Source organism: Cryptomeria japonica, chromosome 4 (genome assembly GCF_030272615.1).
Source record: "Cryptomeria japonica chromosome 4, Sugi_1.0, whole genome shotgun sequence".
Classification (NCBI taxonomy): Eukaryota; Viridiplantae; Streptophyta; class Pinopsida; order Cupressales; family Cupressaceae; genus Cryptomeria; species Cryptomeria japonica.
This window is the reverse complement of record NC_081408.1, coordinates 262,123,130-262,135,367: the sequence shown is the minus strand read 5'-3', so window position 1 is coordinate 262,135,367 and position 12,238 is coordinate 262,123,130. Positions and strand designations below refer to the sequence as shown.

Here is a 12,238-nt window from a genome sequence, read left to right as displayed (position 1 = left end):
TTGAAATAAAAAAATGAATTTAGCATAGTTCTTATAATATTAATGTATTAATTCATTTTTCAAGCTCGTGCTTCACCTTTTGTGATTACATTTATAATTATTTTTGAACCTCCTTCCAAATGTAATTTCGTTACTGCTAATTTGCTTGCTAGGTTGACGACAAGCAAAGCAACCTTGACTTTCACTTTGTTATTTGTCCCATCCGTAAGCTTTTGAGCTCCTAGCTAAAATACTTCCCATCCAATCTCAAGCAACACACCCTACTCCAAACAAACCTAGGTTTCCTTTGGAGGCCCTGTCAAAATTAATTTTAATCCATCTTGCACGTGATTTGATCCATTCCACTTCCTCTTTATTGTGTGAAGATGGATGAACCCAAGAAGGCCCATTAATAGGCCATCAAATTTAGATTTTTAGACACATTATCTATTGGTAAAAAGGCTAAAGAAATCTTCTTATACCTTAAATATAATAAAATCATAAGCATATGCCACAACCCTATTCCAATGGGAAAAAATAATAGACAAATGATATTATAGAAGACGTATCAAGAGAGAGTCAAATAGAATAATTGCAATTAACTATCTAAAAAATAAGTAAACAATCAAGTAAATTGTCATGTAAATAAAACACGTAGATTTAAATACTAATTAAGAGCAGACAAAGGAAAAATAAGTGATCATGACAAAAACAACACATAAACAGTACATAAGCAAATGAGAATTCAACAAAAAATTAAAACTCACAGTATTATGTAATGTTTTGTATATATAATTTACTAGCCTTTCCTTTTCTAAAAGATAAAAAATTCAATAGAGAAAATAAAAACTAGTTGAATTATTAAATGTTTAATAATTTAAACTCTGATACAAATATGAATTTAAATCAAAACTGTGAGTTTACATGTCATAATAATAAAAAATAAATAGAAAAATCTTCTTATGCCCTATCAAAAGTTGCTATAAATTTTAAAAATAATAATCGCGAAGTTAACATGATATCAATAAACCCTAATTAAAAGGGAGAAATGAGACATAAAATAATTGTGGATGAAAGCACTACATAGACAGACAACAATGTTGTCATCCAAAGATTAGTAATCTGAACTTTGGTATTCATTTCCCATCCTTCTTTTTTCTTCCTTAGCTAGTTGCCCACTCCTCCTCCAAAGAAACATTAAAACAAGGAAAGAGAAGTGAAATTGAAAGGATACATCTTGATGCTTCCTCTGTTGGATATCGATTGCAACAACATAAAAGCAACCATGCAAATGAAGACAAACTCGTTGTTTGATGCATTGCGAATATTGAACAAATCACCAAACTGCATTCTACAAATGTAGACTATAGAATTAGTGAGATCGAACGCTGTGTATGAGCAATTTTCCAAATATGTAGCATGCTCAATTTTCCAAACATGCCTACAAAGTTGTGTATTGAGCAATTTTCTAGACATGCCCAGAGTTGTGTATGGAGAATATGGAACAACTGCATCCTCAACTAGTGATATGTCAAGTGCTCCCTTGCAAGAAATCATTAGTGGTGTCGTTTGTGAGAAAGAAAGTCAAATGACTATCGCAAGTGGTCATCCGAATCTAGAAAATATTACAGAAAAATATTCCATAGGAAAATATAAGATGAATGTGGAATACCTTTTAACACTCTGGAAAGCCATAAAATGCAATGGTTGGTTTCACTCAATAAATATAATTAGATAAAATAAGATTATGGATAAAAGTAAATTGAAAGATGCTTATGTAAAATTCATGTCCTCATTTTTTATTGCCTTTATTGAAGCTTATAATTAACTCTATTAAACAACTACTTATTAAAGCTATTCAAATATTAATATACTAGTCTATTTTATATAAATTTTATGTATGTGAAAATAAATTAATTAAATTCAAGAATAAAAAAATAAATTAGAATTTTAATTTTATTCGTATCTTATATAAAATCTTTTCATTTGTTTTTTAAAAGTCTTAATAATTGTTTATTTTATTTAATATCAATAATATATATTTATTTATTAATAATCTTAATCCTAACTTAAAAATAAAAATGAATATATTTTTTAATTAACACTTGTATTTACTCTTTTTGTATTTTTGTATTTTTTAATTTCCACGCTCACTTGTATGCAACTGTAAAACTAACATTAATATCTAATATTTTTCAGTTAAAAAACTATCTTTCATCTCACGCACGGAACATTTTTACCAGCTCACCTGGGCAATTTAAATTGATTGGGATTTAAAGAAACACATTAATTGAACCAGCGAAAATTTGTAGGCTCAAAACCTTACGCAAACCAATTGTCCTGCAGAGCACTCTGGGCTAAATAAGGAGAATTAGAGAGGGAACAGAGCGAGTAGCTTAAAAATGTCAATGGTCAGTACCGGACCACATGCATTAGCTTTCAGAAAAGGGGAGGGACCTCCCATGGCTCCACCAGGCTGGAAATGGATGACAGGTAAAAGAGCAAAGGACATTTGTTTTGTCTCACCTGATGGGGTTAGAATTCGTTCTAAGGTCGCTCTCTCGAAGTTTTTGGCTAACTGTCCCAATCCCCCAGCTGAGCATGAGTTTCTTTGGAGAGTTCAACCTTTGGGTTAGTACATAATGCCATTGTTCTAATATTTCAAGCTTGTCATAATGCAAAAATCTGTATTTATAGATGTCATGCACATCTAAATTTTCAAATGCCGAAAAGTACAATTAGTTCTTTAGTTCAGGAAGCAGAATGCCCATTGTTAAAAGCTGCATTTGCATGAGACTTGGAATATGGAGACCATTTACATGCTAATTTTTAAATACCCAAAAGTGCAGATAGTTCATTAAGTTAAAGAATCAGAATGCTCCCTTAACTTTTTAAATGGGGTAAGCGGGAAACAGGGGTTGATTGTAAAAATTGCTATGTACATGACAATTTTGAACACGCCAATGCGAATTTTCAAGTACCCAAAACTATGCATGAATCTTTTTCTTTAAGAAAGAGGAGAATGCTCATTTAAACTCTTTGTTAATAATTGTTGTTATTTGAAATGGAAAGAAGCACCTGAAAATTCTAGAGAAGATCGTAGTTTGAAGGTAGGGTGGCGATAGATCTTTTATCGAGTCTTTTTGGTATTTATCGATGTAGAGGAATGCCATTTTTCAAAAGAATTTATGCTAAGCACTGCAATGGGCAAGTCAATTCTGAAATGGATATCATTTCCAAATGCTCAAATTGCTACAAATTTTATACATAATGCCTTGGTTTCAAGGAGGAAGAGAATGCGCATTTATCTTATGGTTAGTTATTTGCTGCCACCGGAATGGAAAGAAGCGCTAGAAAATTCCAGCAGAAATCATAATTTTCAGGTATGGGTGGAATTGAAGATTTTATACAGGCCGAAATGATAACAATGTAATGTCCCCACTTTGGAATAGAATTTAATAATAAATAATACTAATAATATTAAAATAGAAAAGAACAAAAATAAAATTTCAAATATAATTAAAATTTAATTAAGTTAATGAATGGTCAAAAGACATGGAAGGAAAAGTTGTGACTCCCTCAAACATGGGATATAAAAGGGAGAAGATGGGATATAAAAGGGAGAAGAGAACTTCATTTTGAGAAGGGGGATAATTTGGGAATCAGAAGTGCAAATCTGATTTAAATAAGAAGTGCAGATCTGATTGTGAAAGGTTGCGTCCCTTTCAAAGGGCAGAAGTAATGAAGAGTTGCACTCTTTCAAAGGGTGCTAATGGTGAAAGGGTGTGTCTCTTGCCAAATGGCATCCATAATGAAGAGGCATGACCTCTCCCTCACATAGAGAGTTATAAAGGAAAGGAGTCAAAAACATCTAGTGAGATGATCATCGATCAGATCAGATCAGATCAGATCAGAACTATTAAGTTACAGGAATTGGCAGCCTCCTAGTAGTCCTAGTAGGGGACATTATAGTGGTATCAGAGCAATGATCCTACCATACTACAGGGTAAAGAATCTAAAGATGAATCAATGAATCATCCTAGCTAAGGAAAAAGAATCTAACAATATGTCTATTCACATGTATGCTCCGTGATTGCAGATATCCATGTGTATGCTTCGTGTTTTCAAGTGTATGCTCCGTGTTTTATTCATATCTGATGTGTTTGTTTGCTCCATAAGTGTCTATGATTACTATAGACATTTATTTAGGAATATTGTATTTGAGGTCATAGATGTGTGTCATGCTTCTAATCATAAGTTCTTAACATTAAGTGATATCTATGATATTGTGCAAACCATTTAAGAAGTGATGCGAAACAAGGATGAGAGAAAATTTGTCTTAAAATTACATAATTAAGAAATGTATATGTAATTCATATTATCATTTGTATGAAGAGTACCCTATGATGCATATGTTGAGTGAATTGCCATGGTAGTAATATAAGGAAGTACAAAGAGGGAGAACGGTGATGAGGTACTCCTCTAGGTAGCCCACCTCATGGTAGTTGACCGATAGTCCCATGAGGCCAAGGGGGTGTAAGACGGAGTCCATCGCTCTTGGACTTAGGGGGGAAGGACATTCATTTATTCACCCATACTTGATGATATAAGGCAGCGACTAGGGTTTTGATGCTGTACCTGGGGTTTATGAATGTTGTAACCTGGGTTTTTGAATGTTGGGACCAGGGTTTCAAGGTGGGGCATGACGCTACCTCCCTAATCAGAATCACTGAAACCAACTAGATTAAATCCTTTAGATATGTAGTAATGAATGCCAAAATTTAGAGTTCCATTCGCACACCTCAAAATTCTTTTGGAAGCCTTCATATGTAATTTAGAAGGCTCTGAAATAAGAGAAACTGCATAAGCAATACTAGGCCTAGAGTGAGTTAGAAACATCAAAATCCCAACAACACTACTATAAGTTGTCCCATCTACTCTTTCAGCACCATCATCTCTACACAACACAACTCCATGAGAAATTGGAGTGGAGGTTGATTTACAATCAACCATATCAAACTTCTTCAACATATCCTTGGCATATTTTGTTTGACAAAGGAAAATTCCATCCTTACTTTGATAAACCTCCTTACCTAGAAAATATTGCATAAGGCCTAAATCTAACATCTCAAAATTTTTCACCATAGAATTGAATTTATCTTTTATCACAAAACTACTACCCATATACAACAAATCATCAACATATAAATTGACAATAAGAATATCATTATCTTCTTGTTTGTAGTAAATGGTAGGTTCATTCTTACTTCTATTAAAGCCATTTTCCTGAAAATACCCATCAATTCTAGCATACCAAGCTCTTGGTGCTTGCTTGAGGCCATACAAGGCCTTCTTTAGCTTGTAGACTTGATGCTCTTTTCCTTGCACCTCAAAACCTTGTGGCTGTTCCACATAAATTAATTCTTCTAGGTACCCATTCAAGAAGGCACTTTTCACATCCATTTATTTTGGGTTGTAAGGGAAAGCAACATTCTAATAGTCTCTTGCTGTGCTACTAGTGCAAATGTTTCTTCATAATCTATACCATACATTCGAGTGAAACCTTTAGCAACTAATCTTGCATTTTGTCTTTCAAACACTTCCATCAATATGGTACTTGACCCATTTAGTGTCAATCTTTTTCTTATCATGTGGAAGCTCCGCAAGCTCCCAAGTACCATTCCTATTAATAGAATCCATCTCATCTTGTATTGCTTGCACCCAAACTTCATTAGTACATTCATCCTCAAAACATGATGGTTCAAAATCATCTTATATGCAAAATGTACTATCTCACCTCTAGGTTTCTCTTCGTGTGCATGAATTGTACTTCTTTCATAAAGATCAACCAAGCTTCTAACCTTCTTGGTAGGACTTGGGCTTGATGTTGGGCTTGCACTTGAAATCGAGGAACTAAATGAGGGGCTGTTTGGTGGATGTGTAGCACTTGGAATGAAAGTACTAGATGGTTGTTCATGATCAATATCAGCAATAATACCACCATTCAAAACACATATAGACTTTTCAACATGGTCTTTTTGATGACCACAAACTCCTCCTTCATCAATTACCATAAACTCCCCTTTCATAAAAAATCACATCTCGTGATACAAGAATGCTATTAGTTTGAGGGTTATACAATCAGTAAGCCTTACCATGGTCACTATACCCAACAAAAATACAGGTCTTAATTTTGGGACCCAACTTTTTCTTGTTCTGATCAGTTACATGTACATAGGCTAAGCAACCAAAAACTCTAAAATGAGTAACATTAGACTTTTTTCATTAGTTGAGGTGTGTAAGTAGTGGTGAGTTGTCTTTTTATGCCATGCAAATCACAAAAACTCTTCAAATCTCTTGAGCATAATTCTCCTCCACGATTAGTCAAGCATTTAATTTAACAACCTTTCTCATTTTCCACAAGGGCTTTGAACCTTTAAAATGTATCAAAGGCTTCATACTTGGTCTTCAAAAAATAAACCCAACATTTACGTGAGTAATATCAACGAAAGTAATAAAATATGGTGACTTACCCAAACTTTTTGTCTGCATAGGACCACAAATATTTGAGTGAATCAACTGAAGTGGGTAATGGGCCCTCATGCATTGCCTTTAGAGAATGGTTCTCTTTCATTTTTTCCTTTAGCACACCCTTCACAAGGTTCTTTGTGTTCTTGAACCTTAGGCAACCCATAAACCAAAGCTTTTGATGTTAGAAACTTCAAACTATGAAAGTTTAAATGTTCGTACCTAAGATGCCACAACCAACTTTTCGCCTCATATGCCATATTGGCAAGATGGTTGCTATTTTCACCAAAATTCCTAAGTTACCGGTTCGGGTTCGGATTCGGGTTCGGGTTCGGGTACGGATTCGCGGGTTCGGCAAAATTTTTTTTCTTCTTGTGTACGGGTATGGGTTCGTCCGTACATATATACATATATTAATTATAAATTTATATATATACATATATATTATATATATCCATACAAAAATAAAATATACAATGTGACTTTCCATACATAAATGATAAATGATAAATGATAAATCCATAATTGCCAATGCTAATAAATATCCATATATCGCAAATGTTATCAGTAAACTAATAACTAAAGTCTAATATCATATTCATAATTTGCAAAAAAGATAATATTCAAGTTTCAAGTTTCAACTGATTCAAGTTTCAAAATGTGAATATGTCATGACACAATAAAAATTCAAATTACAAGCCATCTATGGGATTTAAATTCCATATTCATCTTCATCTGAACCATCCAACCCAAGCCCAAGGTCATCAAGTGGTTCAAATCCAGCATCAATTGAATCACTATCGAATGGAATGTCACACCCACTAGCCAAGTCTCTGTCAAGTTCCATAGCTGCCTCGTCTATAGAGACTTGGGCAAGTTGTGCAACTGTAGCATCTAAATCAGCACACTCAGGGGCTAGATCCCAATTCCTTGTTGCACCCACATTATATTCAAGGTCCTTATGTGGCAACAAACGAAGGTTGGAGTGTACGTAGACCAAATCCTCAACTCTCTTTGCACCCAAACGATTACGTTTGACTGAGTGGATGAAGGCGTATGTACTCCAATTCCGCTCAGCTGAAGAACAACTTGCAACCTGTTAAAAGTTAAAACATTATTAGAAATTTATAAATTATAAAATAAAAATATGATAGCATCAAATGGAATTGGAAAACTATAAAAAATAAAAAGATGCATACTTGGGAGAGAAGTTTAATTGCAAGAGGCTGCAAGTAAACGGAGCCTTGACCATGTACATACCACCACTCATCAACATCCATCCCATATCTAGCATTGAGAGCTACAACATCATGATTTTTTGTGGATACAAATTGGCCAAACTCCTTCATGACAGCATTTCTTGTCTCCTCATCTTGATATATCTTTTTAAAGGCAGCTCTATAGCTAGAAGCAACCTCTGCATTTCTATATGGTGGTACCCTCCTTGGTGTTGCAAGCATCTCTGCACTATAAAATTTTGGTGTCAAAGCAAATGCTAAGAGATGTAAGGGATTGGTCATCTTGTTCCAACGGTCAACAATAATATTCTGCACAACCTTGAAAAATGTTTCCGTTGGGTCATTTACTTTTCTTTTTATTACTTCTCTTATTTTCTCCACCATGCAATCCATGCCATCATAAATCTCACCCAAACATGGGCGATCAGTATCAGCATACCTAATCATGCTCATGATGGGCTCATTGAAATTCAAAACATATTCCACAGTATCCCACCATTTCTCATCGAGGATCAATGCTCTCACTTTTAGAGCTCTTTCTGTCTGGGCCTGCTTCCATACACTCCACAATCCGTTGATGACCATAGAACTCAAGGCCTCTTGCACCTTCATAAGTCGTCTTAAGACGAGTGTGTGAGATGCAAATCGTGTTTCAGCTACCTAACATGACATAAAAAAATACACAACATATATCAATTATAAAAAATTAAATAAAAAATTAAAAATTTAAATTAGTAATTACCTTCAACAACTCCAACTTGGAGAAGGTCCTAAAAATGGCTTGTGACATATGATGATTAGTCACAAACATTTGAATCTCCTCGCCCTCCTCGTACAGTTTTTTCACCCAATCAATTTGTGTGCCAATCTTTTGCATGATTAAATTGAGTGAGTGGACTGCACATGGTGTCCAAAAGATGTGACCATATGTAGCCTCCACTATAGTCCCCGCTGCCCTACAATTTTTAGCATTGTGCGTTATGACTTGGACAACATTTTGAGGCCCCACCATGTCAATGCATTCTATGAGGATATTGGCAATGAAAGTTGCATCTTTCACTTGCCCCTCACAATCCACCGCTTTCAAAAACATTGCCCCTCTAGGGCACACTGCTATAACATTGATCAATGGCCTATTTTTACAATCTTTCCATCCATCAGAAACGATGGTCAAACCTGTTTCCGGCCATGTATCTTTGATGACTTTCAATTGTGACTCTACGGATGCTTTCTCCTTTGCTAATAAGGTGGTTCTCACCTTTTCATACCCTGGACAAACATAATCAGAAGGTGTGTTGCAAAGGGTATGTACCATGTCCCGAAAGTAAGGTGATCTAACAAGGTTGAAAGGAAGCCCATTGCCATAAATGCAACGCCCAATGCTCTGATCTGCAATCTCTCTCATTTCATTTTTGAAGGCAGTATCCAATGGGCCTCTTTTTCGTGAAGCCACAACATTTTGATTCTCTAGTGGAGCAACTGGTGGTTTTGGCATGAAAGGATGCGATCCGGCTGGTCTTGTGGAGCCAATGCTACTAGAAGGCCTCGTAGTCTTCGAGCTTGATTGGACAAGAGGATGATCAGTCTTTGCTTTGCCACTTCTCCTATCAGCTTCCTCTTGTTCTCTAATATATTCCAAAACTAGAGCTTTTGGCAGCCCCTTGCCATCTGATCCCTTACAAAATTTTATTCCACGCCCGAGGATGAAACAAAGGTGGCCTTTCACTCGATAGTATGAGTTGGTATACTCAGTGCCACAATGGTTACACTTCCAAACAAAACCCCCACCACCAGACCCTTGCTTGATCATTGTTGTATAATGCCAAAGTGGTGAATCTTGATCAATTTTAAAGGCGTTATTTTCAGTTCGGGCATGGGCAATTGAACTAGAGCTTGCACTTGCACTTCCAATTTCAGCCATTATGTATGATTATATGAATAATGCACCTAAAATAAAAAGAGAAAACACAACATTATTGAAAAAAATTGATAAAATTTCGGCATTATAACCCCATACTATGCATACAAAGTATAAAAAAATATACAAAACTTATTTAAAATTTTTAAAAAAAACTTAAAAAAAAAAATTAAAAAATTTGAAAAAAACTTAAAAAAATTCTTGAAAATAAAAAATTCAGATTCACTCACCTTTGATGGCTAAATCTTCCTTCTCCAGTGATTCCTGTGCCCTTTATGCGTGTCTCACATCTTCATAGTCTCTACCTTAGAAGAAAAATGCAAAAACTAAGAAACCTGGCTTTAGAGAAAAAACCTTCAAAATGCAAATAGAATGAGTTGAATGAATGTTTTGATGCATGAAATGCGTCATAAAGGGGCGAATTAGGGTTTAATTATTAATTAACTATTTTTTAAAGTACTTTTTTATTGGTTTTTATTTTTTTTTGACCCGTGGGCCCCGTTTTTGGGAACCCACGGGCCTGGGTTCACCCGGGTCCTCCTGGGTTCGACCTGGGTTCCACCCGGGTCCTTCCCAGGTGGCCGGGTTCCTTGTGGGTCTTTCGCACCCACAGGGAACCCGACCACTTGGGAAGGACCCAGGTGGAACCCAGGTCGAACCCAGGCCGGACCAGGACCGGGCACGAACCAGGACCCGGACCCAAGCCAAAACCCAAAGAACCGGTAACTTAGCAAAATTCAGTTGGAATATCCTATTCTTTGACATAGGCGCACCCACAGGGAACCCGGCCACCTGGGAAGGACCCGGGTGGAACCCAGGTCGAACCCAGGCCGGACCAGGACCGACACGAACCAGGACCCGGACCCAAGCCAAAACCCAAAGAACCGGTAACATAGCAAAATTCAGTTGGAATATCCTATTCTTTTTCATAGGCACTACTGTAACCACATGATTATCTTGATTTTTATCATAAATTGTACATTTCTGATTTTCAAACACAACCTTATAGTTCTTTTCACACAGCTGTCCAACACTTAATAAATTGTGCTTTAACTGTGGAGTATAAAATTTCTTGAACACTTTTCATACCTTCCTTGGTATGGACTCCCATAGCTGCTTTTGCAGCAGCCTCCTGTCATCACCAAGCATAATCATGGATTTGAAACTCTCATCAATTTTAGAAAAAAACTCTATTCCCATTCATGTGGTTAGAGCACCTTAAATCTAAATATCAAACATCTATTGTTAATTTTAGGATCAGACTGTTAAATTTAGATAGCAATGACAAAAAATCAACACAAAGAACACACAGAAAACAAGGGTACCCCGGGAAAACCTCCCTCTTGGAGGTGAAAAACCCAGCAACAAATTCTCAGTTTGTATTATGTCAAAATCAGTAGAGTCTTACAACTTTGCTACACACTTGAAGCAATATAATCAACAGATAATAATTTGAATTAGAGCACATAGTGAGATGAACAACACTTAGACTTATCTGAAGGATTTCTGTTGTAGGTGATTGCTGATCAGACACAGAAGTGCAGATCCTTCGCTTGGCAGGAGGACAGATTGCTATGGTGATTTGCTAGACGTGAAGATGATTTGTTGCATCAAAAGACACCTTTGCTATCCCTGAGAGAGAGTTCGCTGTCCTTGGATCAGGTCACTTGTTGAAGGTATAAGATCATGCTTGCAGAAAGAATTCGCTAACCAAGAATGCTGCTCCAGGTTTGCTGATCAATCACAGCCTCAAGGAGAAGTTCACTGCCCCTATACATGCATTTGTTGCCCTAGATAATGCAGTCTTCAATCTTGAATGAAATAGCTGGTGCAGAGGAACCAATTTGCTGATTACAAGATAGTAGTCGCTGATTGTTGAACAGATGTATTTGATACTTGCAAAAGACTTCAAATATATATGTGTCCAATTCACCTAGATACCTCAGGTCGGCCCTTTCAACTTGGTGCCAAAAGATAGGGTTAAATTACAAGTCACAACTATAGGGTCGGACCAATATAAAAAATAGGGTCTGCCCTATTTTCATTTACAAGTTACAATGCCCATTATAGGGTTAGACTCATTTACAAGTGACATTAGTCATTATAGGGTTAGCCCTATTCACAAGTTACATCGCGTTTGGGTCCAGCCCAGTACAAGTAATACTTATATTTGATCCGAACTAGCTATTATTTCAACATCTATGGCATCATTTTCAGCTTTGCCATAAGATAAAAATGAATTACTTGATGAAGCCTCTTCACCCTCTTGAGCATAATTGACATTTTTATTGTTATTACCTGATTTTAATCTGCAATCTCTTTCAAAATGGACATACTTGTTACAATGGCAACACTAGCTATTTCTCTTATCAAATCTGCCTCTACCTCTTTCTCTTGAACCATGTCTTCTCCCTCTGTTTCCTCTTGAAGAATTCTAATTTTGACCTCGACCTTGGCTTTGATTGCTTTTGGAGCTATTGCTTGCATATTCATCCTTTGAAATTTACAACTTGGAGGAAAAAGCCTTCTCATTAATTTCTCAAGATGAATTTCTTAATCTTTCCTCGTGTAACAT

At 36.0% G+C, this 12,238-nt stretch overlaps 1 protein-coding gene across 1 annotated transcript in view; it reads left to right on the top strand.

Moving 5' to 3' along the window:
* The first annotated feature begins 2,207 nt into the window (after window positions 1–2,207).
* LOC131065568 (uncharacterized) overlaps window positions 2,208–12,238 on the top strand; it is a 178,926-nt gene continuing 168,895 nt past the window's right edge. The window contains exon 1 of the mRNA XM_058000120.2: window positions 2,208–2,610. Coding sequence (XP_057856103.1) covers window positions 2,382–2,610 — 229 coding nt within the window. The 5' untranslated portion in view covers window positions 2,208–2,381. The remainder of the gene's footprint in view (window positions 2,611–12,238) is intronic.